Below are 21,378 nucleotides of genomic sequence, written 5' to 3' on the forward strand. Positions count from 1 at the left end.
AGTCCAGTCGGACAATGTGTGAAATATTGTAAGATGCTACGCGGAATCGTACGAAGAATTATCAATTTAGGCTGAAATGTGAAAGATTTTGATTTCTTATATTGCAACCATCCTTTCCCATCAGGCTCTGAGTTGCACCACCCTCAACCTCTACGGCTGAGCGGTACGGCGAATTGGGACTGCACCCTCACCGCATATGTTCTTATCAAAATGTCACTGGAAGCAACCCATTCGCTGATTACCTTTGTAATTTCGGATTCGTGTCCAAATACTTGCCCCTTGACAATATATTGCCTGATGAGATTGTCGGAACTATTGATACGGGGGTTGGAATGAGGCTCTCTGAAATCCTGGTCTGACGTAAGGTTACGCAATCGAGGGTGAACGTGCATGGGTTGGGCGAACATTGTTGATGAAAGTTAGCATGTGAATAATGCTGTTGAGGCCCAATCACAAGCTATAAAGACTGCTGTGACCATCAGTTCGTTCGTCTTCTGTTCAGAAACTCAGTATACACAGCTGAACCATTGACCAGCTATACAAGAGCCAAGATAACATGAGTGATCAACTTTCTGTCGAAGAAATTGACGACGTGGAACTTCCGGGTGCCTTGCAACGACTTGACGATACTCAACTGGACGGCACTATCCAAGGCCTTGATAGCAATCAGATTCCTCGTGTCTTACTTGCCATCAAGAGCATGAATGACGAACAAGGCCAGCGCATCATTCAGAGGCTTGACCCCTCAAAAGATAACCGCATCCAGACCTTTGATACGTCAATAGTTTTTCCTTACCACTGTACCTTCAAGTCGTCTAACACCATCAACAATTAGGAGGAGTCATGTTCTGGGGTACTAATATCGAGTCGGGCCCCGGAAAACAGAATCATCCCACGTTCTGTGACAAGTTCCCTCACAAGACAACTACCGGAAGGTTTGTTTATGACTGCGGCTGGCATGACTCCGATAAGGCGGTGGACAACATCATCGTTAACTACTTCCTGATGATGCAGAACGGGGTCCTCTGGTCGCATGTTGAGGGTGCACCGAATGAGTACATGTGTCGCGAAAGCGTCAACGACAAGCCGGGAAGTTTCAATACGTATAATTTGGATGACTTTGATGCTCATTTCTCTAAGAAACAAGTTGTCGAGCCCAAAAATCCGGATGATTCTATCAAGAGTTCGTATGGGCAGTATTTAGGACCACGTCCGGGCTATAACTATTACCCTTGAGCTTGTACATGCAGTAGTAGCTGTGCTAGTTATGTAGCTTCTGACAGGCTGGGTAATGCGGTGATGGGAAGGCTTTATCCAGTATATTATCTATCATTCATTACGATTGACTTGTTGTCTTTGTTATGAGGATCCGCTGATGGAAAAACTCATGGTCTTTGTGAAAAAGATGAGTCTATTGAAAACGACTGTCTGTCTCACGACATGACTTCGGATTTCTCTCTCTCGGCGCTTTTCACTCCATTTCCCTCATCTTCTTCCTTCCTATCCTCAAGAATTGTAGGACCATCTAGGCGTTGCGATATTTCTTTTCTCAGCTCAGTTCAATTACCGCTTTTAGCATTAATATCGTCTCCTTTCAGAAATCCGTGTGGTTGAGCTAGCAACGCGAGTCAGGCAAAATTGTCAAAATATTTATATGGAAGGCTTCTTAAAGCGACTAGAAAAGAAAGGAGTAAAGAACATTATATTCCTACAAGATTTAGTCGTTTCCATCCTTCAGAACCTCCCGTTTTTTTAGCCCTCCACTTGTACCCACCGTCGTCATTGGCGAATATGTCTCGTTTTACTACCGTCGCCTGCTGTCTTGCTTTGTTCGTCCTTTCTGGCGTCAGCGCTGGGCCTTGCTGGGCTTCGTCCTCTGTTCCCATGCCCAGTCTAGAAATGACCTCCACCATCAGCCAATTAGCGGAATCGACAGCCGCGGTTGTCTCTTCGTCCACCTTCACCAAGCCCTTCCAAACAACCTCCACGGCTGTTTCCACCGATGTAACCAGTAGTACCTACTCGACTACAACTACCGAAGCGCAAGCCGGACCAGGCATCAGTTTGATAGCTGCCACTACGATCGCAACAACTACTACAAGCGCGGACATTGAGTCAGAGAGGATCTCTTCCATCACCACGGCCTCAACAACTACCGCAGACACAATGGCGACAACATCCGAGCCTACTACGACTTCTACCGCACCAGAAGAGCCCATTACCTGCGCTGATTTTCCCAATCCGTTCAATGCGACCAACGGCGATTCCTTTCAAATCGTGTGCGACACTCTACCACGCATCATCTTCAGCATTGGTACTCCCATCCGGGGAATCAGCTTCAAGGCTTGCCTTGATGTCTTTACACAAACATCAGGATGCGGTGGTGCAGCCTACATAGAGGCTGATCAAACCTGCAAGATCTTCTCTACAGCACCAGGCGCGAGCCGTATCCCTGGTAATATCCTTGCTCTGCTGATTCGGGGTCAGTGAACGATTGAGAGTGCTGGGAAGCAAATGACTTTAAAAATTAGATACATGCAAGGCATCAGGAGCGGGGTTTGTAAGATTGGTACCTCTAAACCACAGGTTGATCGAAAGGAGAGCATAGCTCTGGGTGAGAAGAAGTGAGCGCGCCTAGAATACAAATCTTATCCGATGCAGATATTTCTTTCATAGCTTCAGGCTACGTGACAACTCCGGAAGTCGGTGCCCATCATACATACGACAGCAACTCGTATTCGACACGAACAACCATACTCAATTATCTTACGCCGCTCCTTTTCTGGGGTTTGTCCTCATATCTTTGAGACAACAATCTTTTCACGAAGTTATGTTCTTTTCCGATACTTTGGTAGCATCACCCTTGTCAGATTCGCTCACTTCGATAGGCTCCTCGAGATCCTCCACAGTTCGGTCGCCATACTTCTTCATGGTGAGTTTGTCGAGCTAGAAATGCTTGGTTAGCGGTTGTCAAACGGCGGACTCAGTAATGTAACACTTACATAATTGACCAGCCAGATGTAACAGAACATGACACCACAGCAAACAAGAAGCGAGATAGCACCCTTCTTCCAATAAGGCGCATCAGCAGCACTATAGAAGATAATGCCCCAGAATGTCCAAAGGACCATGGAGCCGATATTCATGGAGTACAGCGTCACACTGCGCATGGCATCATCACCTGTTCGCTGCAGGATGATGTTTGCCCAACCAAAGATAAGGGGGTTGACCATGTACGCTGATCCGGCGAGATAAAAGGCAAACATGACCCCAGCGTCAGACAGATTCCTCACGAGAAGCATAGCTCCTACAACAACCTGAAGAAGGACGGCGAGGATGGCCATTGGGACACGCTGGCCGGTTGCGTCCATGTGCCATGCTGCAAGCATATTCGCAGCGATACCAACAGCTTGCACGCCAAGAGGGTAAGTGTTGATTTGGGTTTGCGAGAATTTGTCGTTGTAGTACTTGAGCCAGAGGAGGAATGTGTTTTGGAAGGGGAACCCCTCTACACTGGCACAGACAGGTGACCAAAAGAAGAGAATCCAACTAACGGGGAGGTCAGAAACAAATTGGCAACGGGTTCATGGAGAAACATACAACATGGGAGTGAGAAATACGCGCTTGATCAGAGACATGGGCATGATGTTGTGCCCGTCGGTCTTAATTGGGGGGAGCCTGGAAACCGCCAACTTCCTCTCGTCTTGGGACAAATACTTCGCCTTGGTGATTTCAGGAATATCAGGGAAGTAAAGGAAGCCGAACAGGGCAATGGGAAGGGTGATGATGCCGTCTACAGCTGTCAGCTCCAGTTTAGCCCTGTGTACGACTCAACTTACCGATCAAGAACACCCACTGCCATCCTTGGAGGCCAGACATGCCTCTCATGCCCTTATGAATGGCTGTCATCATGACACCAGCAAACATGGTACCGACTTGGCCTGAGGCAGTGAAGAGAGCAGTTCGCTTGGAGATCTCTTCAGGCTTATACCATGCTCCAATGATATAGATAGTGCCCGCATAAGTACTAGCTTCAGCCAAACCGAGGAAGAATCTGATGACACAGAGTTGAGTGACGGTCTTTGCGGCGGCACTAGCCATCTATGATATGTGAGCTGGCAGGAGTAGTAGCGCTGATGTGACGTTGACTTACCGTCAGACCAGCCCAGATGACTACCATCGATGGGAACCAGATTCGAGGCGCGATCTTCTGGATAATGATGCCATGGGGAAGCTGGCCGATGGCCATTCTACTTCATATCAGTAGCCGTCTTGCATAAGACTAATGAAACGTACCCTGCGGTGGTCACGGAGAGAACATTGTTGTAATCATGACCAGTCATGTTGAGAGATTCACGAAGGCCAGCGACCTGGATCGTCAGTGTGCCTGCCAACAGACTGACTTAGTTAAGCTTACGTAGGCGTTGGCAAATGCCGCACGATCTGTGTATCATTTGGTCAGTCAGATGGTCTGAAGCATCATGAAGGTTTGCCTTACCGAGAAAGTTGAAGAAGTAGCTCAGACAGCAGTATGTCTGGCTCTGTCAGTATCACCCATGAACCACATTTCCTGAGCTACATACCATAATGAAGAAATCTGGAAAACGTCAGTATCGGCAAAGAACAAGCGGTTACGACTGGACAAACCTAATTTCCTGACAAGGCGTCTCTCCTCCTTCGACTTTGCCGCCGCTCCCAAGAAGAACGCTTCACTGCATCAGCGTATGGCCCATACTCTACAAGTTAATACTCACTGCGAAGGCTTTCGCCAAATCCACCTTGTTCAGCCATTTTGATCTGCAAACAAATTGCCAGTACGTTGAGATCCAAGAACCAACAAAGGAGAAATGGTCAGACTTATCAATCAGTCACCCCCCCTCACGTTCTCCACTCCAATTATCAGATTTATAAGATAAACAAGCAAAATTTCTCTTCTTAGCCTGAAAGAGTGACATCGCCAATAAGGTTTGGTTGAACTACCGAAGCTAACGTCGTATTTTGGCGGCGTAGGGTCAGGAATGGTTTAGTGCGGAGTGGACCCTGAGCTGTTGATGGTAATCTAGACTTGTCTTTGCCAAGAGACTGTAGCATTTTGGAAGATTTGAGATTCAAGGGAGAGCATAAATGGTAGCTTTATTGTTAATGCTATCCATCGCTTTGTAACAGTCGATATCGGCTTTGCTTTTCCGAGTTGGAGGATTGTTATGTCGCGATGCATCATGAGGCTTTTTAGCAATGGAGATATGCTTATTTCCATGTGGAATTTCCTTTACGCGGACCAGTAATTTTACATGACTCAGTGGGACTGGCTTCAAGGGTCGGCCGCTGACTTAGGCTACCCTGCCACACGGGCTTGTTCATCGGGGAATACGGCTTGGCGTATCCAGTCTCTCGGCTCAACACTAAACAGGGCCGGAAAGGTGTGAGCGATTTAAAGTAAGCATCAGCCCTCATGTCCACAATGGTTCTTATTTAAGATGAGACTATCGATCTTAGCGAGAACTAGAAGAAGCCAGAGTCCCTCTTGAACTCGGTGAGCCAATCTAGATTATCGGCTGGAGTCTGATTCCATATGTCGTGGCTGGAAACCAGATCAGTGGAGGTTTGCGTGAGAGGATCGTAATTCTTACCTGTCGTACATGATCCATCGTGCTTGATATTGGAGTTCTTCGTCAGTTGGGATGTGGCTTGTTGGATTCAGAGGTGAAATGGTTCTCGCGACGTAGCGGGTCAAGTCTCTGGTCAGACCTCTGTACATGTTGCCATCGTTCAGCGAAACTATCTTCTGTCCCAGAGATATAGGTGGCGAGTTGGAACGGCTTGGTGGTCTCCAATGCTCATGATCATTATTGGATATGGCAGGGAGACCGCCAGAGGAAAGTAGAGGAGGGACGAGGCCTTCTTGCGTGTTTGATGAAACAACTTCAAACGGCGGTAGTCCTACCCTCTCTCGAAACGAAGCCAACCAGCTTGTTGACCCATAGACCAAACCAATCAACAACTGGCTAAACATGGGCGAAGCATCAGGCATATGGTTGATGATCGAACAAGCCTCCTTCTGCAATTCGACATCTCCAATCTCCAGGTCCAACAACTGCAGCATGTCAACATACTGCCTTAGCGACGTCTCAAGCTTACAGTCCTCAAAGATATCTTTCTTGCTATGAATCTTCAACTCTGAGAATCGAGACCTTGCTGCACTCTTCATAGGCGTCATTCGTGCTTTGTTGACGATATCTTGTGTGCCCATTATGAGATCGCGAAGCCAGGATGTTGCTGTTGAGGGGTGTTGATAGTTCATTTCCGCTCCGAAGATGATGCAGCAGGCTTCGAAATGAAGAGTCTCATCGGAGGGGATGCTGTGGTTGATATCGGTGTAGTTGGCGTAGTAATAGTCTAGCTCCAGCTGCAGTAGTTCAAAGGCGCTTGTTGAACTGTATGGCGCACCCTGCTGCGTAGAGAACGGGAGGGGTGAATTACGCTCGTAATCTATCAAATCTGCACAATAGTAAGCAACATGCATGAGCTAAGAGCTATTCACTTACAGGGAGGCATATGGTTCTCCACCATATCGAGCGTTGCAGCATCAAATCCCCAGTTCCCTTTCCAATCTGCCATGGTCCTGCCCTCCTTAAAGTGCTCTGCAAGATGGTTCACCCGCTCCGACCATGTCGTCATAGCAATATCACAGAAACCGCAACGTGATATGACATCCTCATGCTTAGACTTCCATTCCTCCATTGGCCACTTCATAAACTCTGATCCGTGGACGAGACGAAGGTGTTGTCGTAGATGGTCCTTTCTGTAGAATACCCGCTCTCCCCTTTCGCGTTTATGGCATAAGTCATGGTTATGTTCCTCGAAGTGCCTATTATCCGGATCTACAAAACCGCAATAAACACAAACAGTTTCTGATCCCTCGTTGAGAGCCGTTGGGCCAAGAGGGGAACACTCCCATTGCTCAAGAGAGAGATGCTGTGTCTTCTCATGTCTGGACCATGTATGTTTCAACTTGAACGTCTCAGTGCAAAATGTACACTGAAAGCGATGACAAGCAACAGAGAGACCTCTCTTTTCATCATTTCTGGTCCGTAGACCTCCTCGCCGACGCTTTTTGATGACTCTATTGAGTGACCGATTGGATGTATGTGAGTAGCCCGAGGCTTGCGAGCTTCGACTTGAATCAGAGGTGTCGGTTGTCGCCCAGGTACCAGTCGACGATGATGCCCTGCCGCGTCTCGTTCGCGTACCGTGGGGTTGGTCGATGGAACCACTTGCGCCGGATACTGCCCTTGCAATAGCAGCCATGGTGGATGGCTCGTCTTCAGGCGGTGAGTTCTCCCATCGCTCGAGTGGACTTTGTTGGACGGTTGGCGTAGGTGGTCGACGCAGGGCTATGTCCCGGGGGCTAGCCTCTGCCGAACTTGGATCCGTTGTTTCTGGTGGATTGAACTTCTTCCTACGACGAGCATTGGCGAACCAGTTCAGGATTTGCTGTCGAGTCAATCCTGTCTGCCTCTCTATCGCTTCGACATCTCGGACGCTGGGATACGGGTGATGTGTATGATTCGAGAGCCATTTGTTGAGAATGCGGACTGAGTTGAGAGAGAGTCGCTTTCCAGTCTTGGGCGATGGGTTTGAGATAGTGCTGGCTTCAGCCCGTACGTTTGATGCGATGGGAGCTATAGTTTCGGTGGGCCCAAATGGAGGAATTGAGTTGACTTCTGGGCTGTCTCCAGGCCCCAGGCTATCTCCTATGCCCGAGACAGGGTGTAATAATTGAGGATTGATTTCATCACTGAACGGGCTCTGAAAGGAGGAGAAGCCAGGGTCAGAAAAGCCGGGCTGGTCTAGCAGGTCCCTAAAGTCAGGGAATTCGCTCGGGAATACAGTAGTACTATCATTGGTGCTGGTCTCTCTGTCATTGCGTTCCATATTAACAAGCCATTCGCTAGCAGAGATGTCATGTCGACGTTAGAAACGATGAGTCTGAGGCGTCATGTAAGGTTGACTCGGCCCACTATTTTCTTGTCATCTTCAGCCCTTTCAGGAACTTTTCAACCAATAGCGCAGAAGATGACACAATAAGCTTCACTGCGTCAACGTTAAGCCCATTCAAAGTAATATTTCTCTATGTTTAATAATAATAATAACAAAGGCATGTCTAATCACTCTGACTTCGGAAATAGCCTTCAGACTATTGTGTTCCAGGTATGACAAGGTGTCTCAATCTTTGGAGCAACGCACCATCCTCTTGTCCGCCCTTCGAGTAGCTTCCAAAAACAGCGCAGATAAAGCCATCGTCGCACCTCCAAATACTTGTGCACCCAAATAATTACCGTCCTTCGCTCCAACCAAAGCTCCTCTAATTGGCGACCCAATCAAGCCAGCAATACTGCCGAGTCCAAAGACCATGCCCATTCTCGTCCCAGGCTGTTCTGTCCCAGCAGTAAGGTATCCAAGCCCTGCTGGAAACAAACTCTGGATGCCACCACAGAATATCCCGCAGAATACCGTCCAGACATACATGCTCGGAACCGTCCTGACTGAAATCCAAGTGAAGAGGGTGAGGGATGTCGCAACCGAGACGGGGACAAAGACACCCAATACACCAAACTTGTCAGCAGCAAGACCGGATCCAAAGCGACCTATGGCGTTGACACCGTTGAAGACCATCAGAAGGCTTAGACCGTTGCGATAAGAAAGTGGTGGTGAAATTGACGTTCGAGAGAAGTCGACAATGAAGAAGATTGAGATGTATAGACCTAGTAGTGACTGGAAAACACGTTAGAATCATCGACCATCGGCACTCTCAAGCACTTTCGCTTTCGACACTTACCATGAATGTTGCAATTGCATAGTGATTGAATCGAACATCGTGAAACGCAGTCCAATCTACCCAGCCGGATATACTTTTTGCGCCAGTCCTGGGTCTCAAGCAGATGTTCGCGAAGGCCAATGTGACGAACTGTATCAAAGCGATGACACGCATCGTCCAAGGAAACCCCAAGCTGGAAATAAGCTGGCGCAAGATGCTCGAGTAAATTAACCCACCGGTACACGATCCACACATTGTGATCCCTACCGCCATTCCTCGGCGCTTGGTGAAATATTGCGACAGAACAGCGAGCATGGGACAAGACATAAGTCCATTACCCAAGCCGACACCAAGGCCGAGAGTAACAAACATGATCCAAAGCTCAGAGCCAAATGAGGCTGCAAGGATGCCAACAACATTGACAAGAGAACCTGTGAAGAAGGTAACGCGGAAATATCCAGCGTCTGTAAGACGGCCTGAGAAGGCCCCGATAAAGAAGTATAGAAATATTTGCATTGAGCCAATCCATGATACCGAAGAGGATGGCTCCCCAAATTCGCCGATGAAGTAGCTCTGCAGGGCCCCAAAACAGTTTGTGAAGCCGGAGGTGTTCATCACGACGAAGTGCGAGGACAAGACAACTATACATGTTAGAGGAATGGAGAACAGACTTGAGAGTGCTTACTTAGAGTACTTCTGCACCATCCTGGCTCCTCTTCTTCTTGGGAGGTTTCGTCGCTGACTCTGAGAGATACCGGTTCAGCAAAGCGAGCGAAAGGGGAACAGTCGTCACTCTCACTTGACTCAAGGTCCATGACGGGCGGTTGTCTAATGTGCATCTTTCTTTGTGAGAACCCAAAGGTTTATCGAAGTATTGAGGAGGAAACTTGAATATGTCTTGTCAGGTAAGTCGCCCATGTTGTGTTTTGCCCTTTTATCAACACCCGAGGTGGGTCTTGTCAACGGCAGGGTGCAGTGCCTCCTCCTTGTTCACTAATCAATGACGCGAAACAAACCCATCTCGGCCCTCTAAGCCTTGGTATAGACCTTTTGTTCCGCGTCAATGACAAATGGGACAATCTTGTACAGTCACCCCAGGTCCCACCGACTCCCGTATCCGCATGATAGCCCAACAACCAGTACACTCCTGGACCTCAACCTCAACATCCATGATATCATAACTCCTCAAGATATTCCTACAAACCCTTGTGACAATCCAGGTATGATACCAACTCGTAGATCCAGCCTCGACTATAATCAGGAGCTTCACTTGTTTTTCTTGCAGTGCACTTCCGATGCGATAGGTCTCAAAGCAGTTCCACTGTGTATACTCCAGCGCACCGGTTAGCTCCTTTTGGAGAATTCCCTCAGGATCTGACCAGAGAACTTTCAATGGATGATAATCTTCGACTTGCGACCAGTTGTTGCATAAGCCCGGCCATTGGTCATCGGGGTAGTTTGATCGCGCGATGAGTCGGGGTGTGTTGTGCCAGAGACCGTAGTAGTCTTCTGTCTCGAGCGCTGTCAGGGGAGGGGGTACACCCTGCGGTAAGGCCTGAAGTTGAGGTACCCGCACGGTTCGTATTGGCGTTTTGGGTTTCATGTCAGGTGGAGGGGTGCTGGATCTTCCTGAGCGGTTGGGAAGTGAGTCTTCCATCTCTACTCCTTTGATGAGATCTGTCGAGTGGGATGGAATACCTTGGGCTTTTGGCGAAATTTTGATCAATCTTCTTTTCTAAAATGACAGGTCGAGATAATAGTGTGACGGGTCAAGAGAGAAAGAATGAGCAATAGATTAGGACTTTATAAGAAGAAATTCATGGCGAACGTTTTGAACTGGGTTTATTATATCTTTATGCGTTGCTATTCCTATCACGACTCGATACAAAGCTTTTTATATGAAATTTCTGTTACTTTCGTGTACGCTACTAGACTTTCAAGATTGGAGGTTGTTGATTGATGGACAGTTACATAGCCTTTTGTTTATCGAGTTTTAACATATATACTGGAACCTTACTTTATTTTAACCGTTCAGGTACAAAGATCTAATCCGCTTTGCTTTATATATCAGCTCTAAGTTTTCTATACCACCAAGATTCTCGACGAACACATCTGTTAATTTGGTAATAGTGTTCTCTATGAAATAGGTATCAGGACAGCGATTAGTGGCTCTAGAAATAGAGTAACTCATATGGAATATGCTTTTGACTATTCGATGAGACAGATCACGCTGCACGCAAGCCAAATCTAATATATCGTAGGTTAAAATATATATTATAATTGCTCAATAGTCTATGCACTTTTATCCTTCTACCTTAGTCTACGCCAATGCTATGCCTGTGAGATCGCCCAGCTCGGGAAACAGCACCGTTTTTGTCTTCTTCTTCAGGTCGACAGCATATACACCTCCTGACAAGTCCGTCACATACGCCGTCGCCGTATTCTTATCCAATGCAAGCCCAATCGTCTCGTGTAGTCGCCTAGCCAGAACCTCCCGCTCAGGCGCGGCGCTAAGATCTCCGATAAAAGCACGATTCAGTGAATTTCCATATGGAGGATCGCCACGATCTGTCCAGTACAGAGTTTGTGTGCTCTCGTCGAATTCCAAGTCAATAGGTTCGGGGAGCTTGTCAATGACTGTCTCGACTTGTGTTGGGTTGTCAATCTTGGCTCGGAAGATACGCCCTTGGGATCCTTTTGATGGGCCTTTTTGTGACCAGTAGAAGTATCCCATTGACTCATCTACTGTGATACCAACGCACCAACGGCACATATCTTTTCTGTCCTCTACACTTGAGCCAGTTGACACCAGAACCTCAACGTCAGATCCATCAAGATTACAGCGCATAACCTTCATTCCTTCTCTATCGCACCAGTACAACTTCCGACTTTGTCGCGCCAGAGTGATTTGCTTCGGGGTATAAACACCAACCGTACCAGTGCTCACAACGGTTGTTCGTTCGGAGCCGTCTAATCTTGAGCGCTCGATGGAGCCATCGTTGGATTTGAAGGTGGAGCCCATGTTTGTCCAGTACATGAAGCCATTTTGGTGATCAATTGTGATTCCATCTGGCATCGTCTTCATCTGATCATGGACTGTACGAAGGTCGCTGCCGTCGATATAACATGATAGAATGCGACCTTTGGGATTGGGGAAGTTGGATAAATCTGTGTCGAGGATGTAAAGACGCGGCAAGCTAAGGGATCCCATGATGATGGAATATAAAGTGGAAGGATGGATTATTGATGCTCAATATTGTATGAGAGTCGTATGCGATCGTGTTATTGACGCGCCAATATTCTAATCAGGCCTGGGCGCTCAAAAGTCATGGTAATAAAGGACATGTCTCCATTTTGAGGAGGCCAAGAGGCGGTGAAATTTCATCATGGCGTTCTTATCGGAGATGAAGTGGACACAGATCCGTGCGCCGGGCTTACGAGTACAATCGGCGCCGACTTCGCGCCGCGAGACAAAACCTGCATCATGAACTCCGCCGCTCTGCCGGGTCCCCCGGGGCAAGTGGGGCGCGACCCGGCGTGGTGGGGCTGGTGATGCCGAGGCAGCTCCACTACGGAATATGACATAGTCGATAGCGGAACTCAAAAGCACTGGAGAAATTTTGAAGTTGTTCAGGGTAGCCCAAGGTTCAGAACTCTTCAGTTAACGGTTTAGAAATGGGTGGCCTGGAGTACTTAGTCGTGAGAATGTATTCGAAGTCCAATTTGACGGATTATGTTGCCCAACAGGTCGACTTCGAGCAGCAGTTGTGTGAGGCGGGCAGAGGGGAAGAGGAAACAACGTGGCAGTAGTGTGAATAACATCGCAACAATACTCAAAAACATCGGATACACTGCGACAAAACCAATTGGCAGAATACGAACCTAATGCATCTCTAATGTGTATTGGTAATAAGTCAAATGGTATCTATGATTCGTGCTTGCCCTTTCCCTCTGCAAAAGCATCCCAATCCCTCCTGACGTTTAACAACCTAACCAGCTCCTCATCCCTCTGTTTCACCAACCCCCCATATCCCCTCGCCCCAACAGCCCCTTTCGTCCCCTCAATCCACTTCTCTCTCAAATCCTCATCAACAACCGGATTTTCCTTCGCATACCAACCCTGAAGAGGCCCCAACAAATGATCTGCAAAATGCTCAATGCCTCCCTCCCCACCACCAAGATGAAACAACATGTTCGGTCCCATGACTCCCCATCTTAAGCCAGGACCATAAGATACCGCATCGTCAACATCTTGAACGGAGCAGACGTCTTGTTGGAGGATGTGGAAAACTTCGCGCATAACTGCTGCTTGGATTCTGTTTGCGACGTGGCCGGGGACTTCCTTTTGCAGGTGGATGGGCTTTTTGCCAAGGCTAGTATAGAATGTCATTGTCGTTTCGATGGTGGCTGGTGATGTTTGCGAACCGCCGACGACTTCGACGAGGGGAATAAGATGAGGCGGGTTGAAAGGATGACCGACGACACAGCGTTGAGGGTGCGCTGCAGCAGTCATACCCTCTTGGATAGAAGAACAGGTAAGACCACTTGAGCTCGTCGCAATAATCACATCAGGCCCAAGTTTCTCTCCCATCTGCTGAAATAGCCTTCTCTTAAAGTCAATTCTCTCGGGACCATTTTCCTGAACGAAATCGACATCTCGAAGAGCTTGTTCAAGACTGGTGGTGAAGACAACATCTTCAGGCTTGGCTTCTGTGTTCTTGACAAGGCCGATTGATGATAGAACGGGGAGAGCATCGCGGATGAAGTTGCGAAGATATGTCTCCGCGGCTGGGTTGATGTCGAAGGCTTTGACTTGAAGACCTTGGGCGATGAAGAGGGCCGCCCATGAGGCGCCGATTGCACCGCAGCCGATGATTGCGACGGACTTGATTGATGACATGATGTGAAGATATGCAATAGAAGCAATTCTTTTCTAGACTGATACAATTTCTACATGTCAATAGAGCAGTAGCTGCAGCATGATATTTATTTACACCAAACATCACAATCTAAAAAGACTGTCAATTCCGCCCTCCTTGCTCCCAGTCTCCTAATTCCGCATCTCCCATCGCGCTTCGGCATTTAACCTTAACAACGTCATGCATCGGCACTTGAATCAATCCAAGTGGCAAAATCTCCATCGGATCAACCCCCGATAATCCAATCTCCACGTGGTTATCTCATCAATTTCTTCTTTTTCAACTTCCAGAAATTTTCAAGATCTTTTCTAGTGCGGAAGTGTCCGCGTTTCCCCACTCTTCCGTTCCGTCCCTGCGTCATCGTGGAGAAAATACAACAAATCAGCTTCTCGTCCCTGGAAACGTCTTATCTCGTGGCGGTTTTTTGAGCCTCATGTTGCAAGCGCGTGGAGATGGATTCCACTCCTATTTCGTATGTCCGATTTCCGCTCGCGCTCGCGTTTGAGATTGCCGATGCGTTGGTTTGCGGATCGGGGGCCGATTATGGAGATGGTGACGATGCATGGTTCTTGTGGAGTTGAAAAATGGGATCCTTGATGCTTGAAGATTTGTGATCACGATAAGTTGCTGTTACACCGACTTTGTCGTCATTTCAAATCCATAAAAGACGTTGGCCTGGCCACCATCGAAGATATCTTCCCGATTTCTATCTTGATCTATCACTCTAGTTTACATCATCTCATTTTCGTCTTGGCTACATCCTAACTCATAACCATCAATATGTCACAAGAACCCAGAGTCCCAGACGTCTATGGGCCGGGTACTCATACCGACCGCACATTCGTCCCCGTCCCCCAAGACACACAACGCATCTTCCGTCTCATCGCCTCTCAAACACCTGGCTTCACCCAAGATGAATCCATCCTCTCAAAAGTCACATTCACCGGCGATGAGTTCCCAGTCATCTCCGGCCCCATCAAAGCTGTCTCCGTAGCAGCTGCTCTTCACGCCATGGCCGGTGTAGTAGCCGATGAGATCCTCACTCTTAGAGGTGTTGAGGATAGCGACCGAAAAGTCACTGTCAACACTACACATGCTGGACTTTGGTTTGGCAACATCGCTACTGCATACATTGATGGCAAGGACGTCTTTGCGTTGACCAAGTCTGGAGAGTTGAAGAAGCTGTTGCCAGATTGGGAACGAGGATGGGTTGATACACCTCTCAAGTATCGCACCACAGGGCTTTATCCTACCTCTGATCCTGACATTTGGTACTCTCTCCACGGCTCCATGAACGCAGAGCCAGTCCTCAAGTCTATCGGCGTGGACCCATCTGATGCCATCACCTCCAACGAAGATGCAGCCGCTCACATAGCAAAGTTCACAAGCAAACTCTCACCTGAGAAGCTTGAGTTCACAAACCTTGTCAACGGCAACTGCGGCAGTATCTGCTTCACACCTAAGCAGTGGAACGAAAGTGAGATGGGCAAGTCCCTCGCTGCTCATCCCCTCATCAATGTCAAGGCTCAACCTCACGCTATTCCTACACCGCCCGTTGCTTTCCCTCCTCTCGATCCAGCTGATAAGCGCCCGCTGGCTGGTATCAAAGTCGTTGAGATGACCCGTGTTATCGCCGGCCCTCAAATCGGCACGATCCTTTCTAGCTTCGGCGCTGATGTTATTCGCGTTAATCCCCCTCACTTGCCTGATATCAACATCATGCAGCTCACTCTTAACGCTGGAAAGCGCACCATCGCTATTGACCTGCGAAAGCCCGAGGATGCGGCTATCATCAAATCTCTTATCGCCGAGGCAGATGTGTTCATCCAAGGCTTTCGCATGAACAAGATGCCTAAGTTTGGCCTTGGATTGAACGACATCCTCAAGATGGCTGGCGAGCGAGGCCACGGTATCGTTCATGTTTCGGAGAACTGTTATGGCCCTGATGGCTATTATGCTGAGCGACCCGGTTGGCAACAGATTGCTGATGCAGCTGCGGGATCAGCATACGTCACTGGCCGTTCCCTTAACTTGCCCAACAACGAAGCTGTCCTGCCTTCGCTACCTGTTAGCGACATGACCACTGGTGCTCTTGGCGCAGTAGGTACTCTTCTAGCCCTTCGCGATCGCGCCATCAACGGCGGAAGCTACGCCGTTCACGCATCTCTCGTCGCAGTCAACGCGTTCGCTCTTCGCTCTGACGTCGGCCTCTACTCACCTGAAACTGTCGCTGAATGCGCTAGGCGATTCCAGTGGGCTGAGATGAGAGGATCGCATCATGTTCTTGATCTTTTGATGACGGTTTGGGATGGCTGGAAGAGAGTCCTTGGTAAGGAGTTGTCAGAAGATGGTGGATGGTACCAAAGCTTTGAGACGAGCGCTTTTGACGGGAAGAAGTTGAGCATACTTAGGCCTGTTGTGAGTTTGAGTGATGAGGAGGTGACGCCGCGATGGAAGACACCCAGTGTTCCTTATGCTTATGAGAAGGCTGAGGGCATCAAATTTCAGTAAAAGGACTGGTCATAGATTATTGAAGAGATGAAGTATAGAAATACCCATAGAGATAGAACATAAATTATTTTAACAGGGAGTTTATTCAAGCCCTGACTCAGTCGCTGGATCTAGCAGTGAATTGCTGCCGTGAGATATTGGAAGAAGTCAGACAGAGGCATGACAATGACTAATGGCTATTTTAGCGTCGGGTTTGAGGCGGGTACAAGTGAGGTCACTTCTCACTTCATTTAGTCCAACAGCTACTTGGCGCTACTTTATTGATGATCTAAACACCAACACCAGGTCTGTTTTGTATTTGAGATGGTTCGATTCGCGATGAGTCACTTGCCGACTTCATCTTGGTGTTACGCCTGGTAGCGATTAAAACACGCCAAATCTCTAAACGACACTGAAGCAATAGGGTCTCAATACTGAATTTTGTTCTTCTGCAGCCTTTGCTACCGCCCGGGCTTTGATCTTCAATCCCACAGAATTCGCGAATCAACTTATTGCAGCACCAATGGAAGACACGACGGCTCCACCGACAACAACAAGAACCGCTTACATACGAACCATTATCGAAAAAGACAAAGAAAGAGAATATTACGAGAGCTGTTGGGCCAATCTCAAAATGCTTCTATGGTCATGGGTCGGTCAGAAAGTTCATAATGATCCTGCTGGAACTGGTGCTCGACGACTTCGCAGCTCACCTCCATCTGGTCTCCGACACCACTACATCATCGGCCATTCCAATCCTTTCGACAATTTTATACTTGAATGGCTTTTGGAGAACTCCAGGCCTGATAGTTGGAGGATGACTCGCGATGACTTTGAAGTTTACCTTTCTGAGGCGCAGATGAAGGACCCAACAAACCGAGAACTTCTTCAAAAGCTTGAACAAGAGCGGGTGAAGATCACGGTAGTCGACTCATCCATCCCGACCGAATTTGAGACAAAAGACGTATGTGATGGAGTGATGCTCACTAAAAGCGATTACGTTCTCGAGACATCTCTCGAAAGAGGTTCAAGCTGTTGGATAACAACAGACGTACTTTACCGAGACTCTCTTCGCCACGGCCATCCCCAACGTTACAACACCGAAGAACTTGCAAAGAGATACTACGATAACAGACTCAAGAACAAGATGGGCCATACGCAGCGATCATGTTCATATCCTCACGGCAAATCCGACGCCTGGAAATTCGATCACGCAGAGGATTGGAAGAACTACGCATGCAAATCTTGCGGACAGAGATGTAAGCGCAGTAAAGGCTGCAAGATCACAGGTGAAGATTGGGCAAAGAGGAAAGATGTTATAGCGTGGGATGAAGGGGTTGATACCTCGGCGCCGAGACCGCCCGAGTTTGAAAGGGATTGGAGAATGTTGACGGCGGAGGACATATGTAACTACTGGGGGACTGATCCGATGTCTTATGAGAGGTTTAGGAAGTGGAAGTGGAAGTCTGTTGACACGTTCACGGGTGAATGAGGTCATGCGTCGAATACGCTTATATTGTTTTCATCTATCAACAAACTACTCCTCATAACTCATCACGTCATTTTCTAATCAACTCAACTTTGCGAGATAAATCTCTAGATCTCGTGAATACCGCATCCCAAGTGTCGAATACCCATCGCCTCAAGCTCGTCAATTTGGGCCAGATCAGGTCCGACACTTCGCTCCTGGAGACCTTGCAATGAAGCGGCAGTAGTCTTGGTCTTGGGGATGAGCTTTGTTCCTCTGTCGTCGAGGACAGCCAGGATGTGTGCAGCAGCCTGTTTATGTTAGAGTCGCAAGTAGTAAAGACCTGAGTAGAAGGCTTACCTTGGCGTTGATGGTGAGAGTCTTGGAATCGGGGTTGTCAATGGTGTCACAAGCCTGGTGGTAGCAAGGATCCTGGGCAACGGCCGTGCCCTGAATTTTCGTTAGTTGTAAAAGCACAATCGAATGAGTACACCTACAGTATGTAAGAACCCAAAAGGCTTGTTCAAATTCTGCCAGAAAGGCGCATAGTCACTGCCATTAGTCAAAACAGCGGGCGTGACCTCGATACCCTTGCTCTCGAAATATTCCGTAAAGATCTTCTCAGTAACTTCGGATCCCTTAGGAGCCTTTGATCCATGCGAGCTTCCATCAGTGTCAGCGACACCGAAGAAACCCTTGGAGACCATGTCGAAGTTGAGATAGACGAGAAGATCATTGACGTCCTTGGCGGGAAGGGTGGAGGTGTAGTGCTTGCTGCCGAGAAGGCCGTTTTCTTCGGCGCCCCACCATGCGAAGCGGATTCTGTTCTTGGTCTTGTACTTTGAGAGGGCGAGGAATAGTTCGAGGATGAGAGATGAGCCGGAGCCTAGTTGAGTTAGTAAAATCATGATAGAACAAGGCAGGGTGAAATACCATCGTCGTTGATACCGGGACCGGCTTGAACACTGTCAAGATGGGCACCGAGCTGGATGGTCATTAGTATGGCTATTGATTATTGGAGTGAGTGACGAACCATGATGACATTACGAGGATCACCACCCTTAGTCTCAGCAATAACGTTCTGCGTAATCCTCTCCTCAATAGTCTGCGTCTGTTGAAAGTGCGCTGTGACAGTCTCGCCAGCCTCAATCCTCTTCTTGATCTTCTCGCCATCCACAAGGTTGATAAAACCAGATGGGACATGCTTCTCAGGATCAGGCTGACTAAGAGAACCAGCAGTCACATTCGTCGTAAGATCATGGTAGATGATGACAGCGGACGCACCAGCCGCAGCAGCAGGGATCACTCTTCCAGCAAGAGTTCCGCCGGTAGGACAGCGGAAGCGCTGAACGAGAACGATTTTACCCTTCACGTCGAGATCATCGTACGATGAGGCGTCGCAACCTGCTGCACCTTCAGGACCAAGCGCGATCTCGGCGGTGATGCCTTCTTCAGAGGTTGAGGGTGAGTAGGTCAAGCCGTAAACATAGACGGGCGTATCATCAACCTTGAGCTCAATCGAGTCTACAAAGGCGAAGAGTGCAGGGAAGTTTTGCTTCCAAACTCTCGCGTTCTTGACTTTCGAGATGCGCTTGAAGATGTAGTCTACTGAAGCGTCGTATCCGGGAAGACCGAAGGCTCTGTTACCACCGTTGGCAAAGGCAATATCGTTGAAGGCCTCGAGGTTCGACATGAGGCTACATATTGTTAACACTTTCTCACTGGTACGAGGATTGAGGGTTGATTACTTCTTGGTCTTCATATCAGCTTGGATCTTCTTAGACTCCAGCTTGTGAGTCTTGGCCAGGCCATGGCTGGGAGCCAGCGCCAGTAATGTGGCGACACCAGTGCTGAACTTCATGATGATGTACGATACTTGAACTGGTCGTAACAACGAAAGCGGGGAGTCGCACAAAGGGGAAGAGTCTCTATTTATACAGATAGACAAGTCACGCAATCAGAGGCAATCGCAATGCCAAGAAAGCCAATCCATGGCGGGGAATCATGACGAACACAAGTTCACGGAAACAGTTTCGCTTCTGGAAGGTCATATCTAGCCAAGAAGCTGCTATGATGATCGCCGGCAGACTCATTTAGCGGAGGCCTTATCGCTAGCGGTGACGACTCCCAGGCACTTTTGCTTGCACCAACGAGAATCGAACATTTACTGCACTAAAATGTGACCAAGCCCGATCGACGTTGCACCAGATGAGGGTCATCTTGGCAAAGAACGATAACCCCGCGAGACCAAGAATGCCGAGAGGCTTTAATTGGGCAATGGCGAGTTTTTTCTTGAGGTTGCACTGTTTTGGAAGGTGGAAGAAGAGCTTGGGGACAGGGATCATGAACCATACGAATAAGCTTAAGATGCAAAAGTTCCTAGTACACGCTAGACGGGTTTGGGCGACGATTGAGGTGTCTCTTGCTTTGACATAGTAGGTGGATTGTTCAGATAGCATCATGTTCGTCGAACTACACTCACTTGTTTTCCTGGTATTTGAGCAACGGAATGTTCTTTGTTCGCTGATATCTAGGACATACTGCTCTTTTTCAGTATTCCAAAGCATCGCCCTTTGTCTGCACAAAGTCCTTTAACAATTTTGAGACATGATGTTGAATATGAAAACAGAACACTGTATTGCGCGAATGCGTCTAATCTCTTAGTATTTAAGAGCCTAGGCTTCCGATTATTCTGTCTGTTCCCTATCTTGTTAACTAACACCAGAGTTACCAGTACCAAACAACAACAACACATCTAAAATTACAGCAATATCTTGCACCATGGATCGTAACAACTCTCTTGTCGTCCAAACACCAGTTGAGGAGGAGTCGGGAGGTGTTGCAATTCGACGACCGGATGTTGAGGCCGATGCGGACTTCGATATACTGTCGTTCATTGAGTCTTCTTCTGACAGGCATGAAACTGGTCATGAAATGAAGGATGAGGAATACCGTAAGCAGGAGAAAACGCTCATGGATTCAGCCATCGATTTTGTTCTCAGTGAGGTTACTGATGAGAATATCCAGATCGCCACCGTCAACCCTCATCCTAAGCTGTCGATTGCACACGATCTAGTGTCATTCCTCTTGAGCCGCAAAGCTGCAACTTCTTACCTCTTCAGGCGTCATCCGATCCCTTCTAGCGCTACCCATCAGCCGTTCCCCCTCAACGTGTTCATGGGTCAATGGACATCATGGACAAGTTTCACGCTATCCAAATCTAGGGAGGTCCAACCAGGCACTCTTCAATGCTCTCAGCCGATGAAACCTGGCGATATCGAAGTCATAACGGTTTTAAATGACAAATTCGTACAACTGATGAGTCTTGTAGACGGGGATGAGATGCTGATGATGACAATCTGGGAGACGCCCGATGCTTCGAGACATGTGAGTCCTCATCTGGAGCTAATGAAACCTAACATTGGTTTAGTGGAAGAGATTGGTGAGAGAGTCATTGCTTGGAGAGTTCATGGACTTGATGTCTCGTATTACATGGATAGACTGGGATATCGCATTCCCGGCATGGTTTGGCCACTCGAGGAGCTTAGCGAGGAGTGAAGATGCAATCCTTTTTACTCGGGTCTTACAGGGTACAGACTAGCGATAAGTATGAAAGCCATGGACATGGATGGCAATAGATAGAGATTAGCGCCTTAGGAAAAAGGTTTATAGATCATGATACA

General features: G+C 48.1%; 9 protein-coding genes across 9 annotated transcripts; 5 read left to right on the forward strand and 4 right to left on the reverse strand.

Moving 5' to 3' along the window:
• Window positions 1-556: 556 nt before the first annotated feature.
• FOBCDRAFT_281506 (uncharacterized protein) lies at window positions 557-1,236 on the forward strand (the record flags this gene model as incomplete). The annotated part of the gene is made up of 2 exons (XM_059611604.1): window positions 557-784; window positions 886-1,236. 2 exons carry the CDS (start codon window positions 557-559, stop codon window positions 1,234-1,236), a joined length of 579 nt encoding a protein of 192 aa, XP_059466228.1.
• A 555-nt stretch (window positions 1,237-1,791) lies between these two features.
• Window positions 1,792-2,490, forward strand: FOBCDRAFT_208541 (uncharacterized protein; the record flags this gene model as incomplete). Its single annotated transcript, XM_031192713.2, has 1 exon — window positions 1,792-2,490. The coding sequence occupies one exon, from the start codon at window positions 1,792-1,794 to the stop codon at window positions 2,488-2,490; it is 699 nt and encodes a 232-aa protein (XP_031031559.2).
• A 105-nt stretch (window positions 2,491-2,595) lies between these two features.
• FOBCDRAFT_192350 (major facilitator superfamily domain-containing protein) lies at window positions 2,596-4,791 on the reverse strand (the record flags this gene model as incomplete). The annotated part of the gene is made up of 10 exons (XM_059608725.1): window positions 2,596-2,946; window positions 3,003-3,549; window positions 3,601-3,793; window positions 3,840-4,101; window positions 4,154-4,250; window positions 4,297-4,370; window positions 4,418-4,443; window positions 4,499-4,541; window positions 4,584-4,597; window positions 4,755-4,791. 10 exons carry the CDS (start codon window positions 4,789-4,791, stop codon window positions 2,821-2,823), a joined length of 1,419 nt encoding a protein of 472 aa, XP_059466229.1. The 3' UTR covers window positions 2,596-2,820.
• Window positions 4,792-5,439: 648 nt separating this feature from the next.
• Window positions 5,440-10,475, reverse strand: FOBCDRAFT_192354 (uncharacterized protein; the record flags this gene model as incomplete). The annotated part of the gene is made up of 7 exons (XM_059608726.1): window positions 5,440-5,581; window positions 5,631-6,498; window positions 6,546-7,918; window positions 8,055-8,131; window positions 8,248-8,775; window positions 8,840-9,391; window positions 10,023-10,475. The coding sequence occupies 7 exons, from the start codon at window positions 10,473-10,475 to the stop codon at window positions 5,503-5,505; spliced, it is 3,930 nt and encodes a 1,309-aa protein (XP_059466230.1). The 3' UTR covers window positions 5,440-5,502.
• A 617-nt stretch (window positions 10,476-11,092) lies between these two features.
• FOBCDRAFT_254135 (uncharacterized protein) lies at window positions 11,093-13,718 on the reverse strand (the record flags this gene model as incomplete). The annotated part of the gene is made up of 3 exons (XM_031192719.3): window positions 11,093-12,067; window positions 12,697-12,700; window positions 12,798-13,718. The coding sequence occupies 3 exons, from the start codon at window positions 13,716-13,718 to the stop codon at window positions 11,139-11,141; spliced, it is 1,854 nt and encodes a 617-aa protein (XP_031031565.3). The 3' UTR covers window positions 11,093-11,138.
• A 451-nt stretch (window positions 13,719-14,169) lies between these two features.
• On the forward strand, window positions 14,170-16,355 carry FOBCDRAFT_233687 (CoA-transferase family III domain-containing protein). Its single transcript, XM_031192720.3, has one exon. The coding sequence runs from the start codon at window positions 14,518-14,520 to the stop codon at window positions 16,246-16,248; it is 1,731 nt and encodes a 576-aa protein (XP_031031566.2). The 5' UTR covers window positions 14,170-14,517; the 3' UTR covers window positions 16,249-16,355.
• Window positions 16,356-16,552: 197 nt separating this feature from the next.
• FOBCDRAFT_233689 (uncharacterized protein) lies at window positions 16,553-18,006 on the forward strand. The gene has a single exon (XM_031192721.3). The coding sequence runs from the start codon at window positions 16,751-16,753 to the stop codon at window positions 17,717-17,719; it is 969 nt and encodes a 322-aa protein (XP_031031567.2). The 5' UTR covers window positions 16,553-16,750; the 3' UTR covers window positions 17,720-18,006.
• FOBCDRAFT_148911 (uncharacterized protein) lies at window positions 17,824-19,556 on the reverse strand (the record flags this gene model as incomplete). The annotated part of the gene is made up of 6 exons (XM_031192722.2): window positions 17,824-18,006; window positions 18,056-18,145; window positions 18,193-18,581; window positions 18,629-18,680; window positions 18,729-19,392; window positions 19,444-19,556. The coding sequence occupies 6 exons, from the start codon at window positions 19,554-19,556 to the stop codon at window positions 17,824-17,826; spliced, it is 1,491 nt and encodes a 496-aa protein (XP_031031568.2).
• Window positions 19,557-20,476: 920 nt separating this feature from the next.
• Window positions 20,477-21,296, forward strand: FOBCDRAFT_208550 (uncharacterized protein; the record flags this gene model as incomplete). The annotated part of the gene is made up of 2 exons (XM_059609237.1): window positions 20,477-21,082; window positions 21,126-21,296. The coding sequence occupies 2 exons, from the start codon at window positions 20,477-20,479 to the stop codon at window positions 21,294-21,296; spliced, it is 777 nt and encodes a 258-aa protein (XP_059466231.1).
• Window positions 21,297-21,378: the final 82 nt, after the last annotated feature.

The sequence above is a fragment of the Fusarium oxysporum genome, chromosome XI, assembly GCF_013085055.1.
Source record: "Fusarium oxysporum Fo47 chromosome XI, complete sequence".
Taxonomy (NCBI): domain Eukaryota; kingdom Fungi; phylum Ascomycota; class Sordariomycetes; order Hypocreales; family Nectriaceae; genus Fusarium; species Fusarium oxysporum.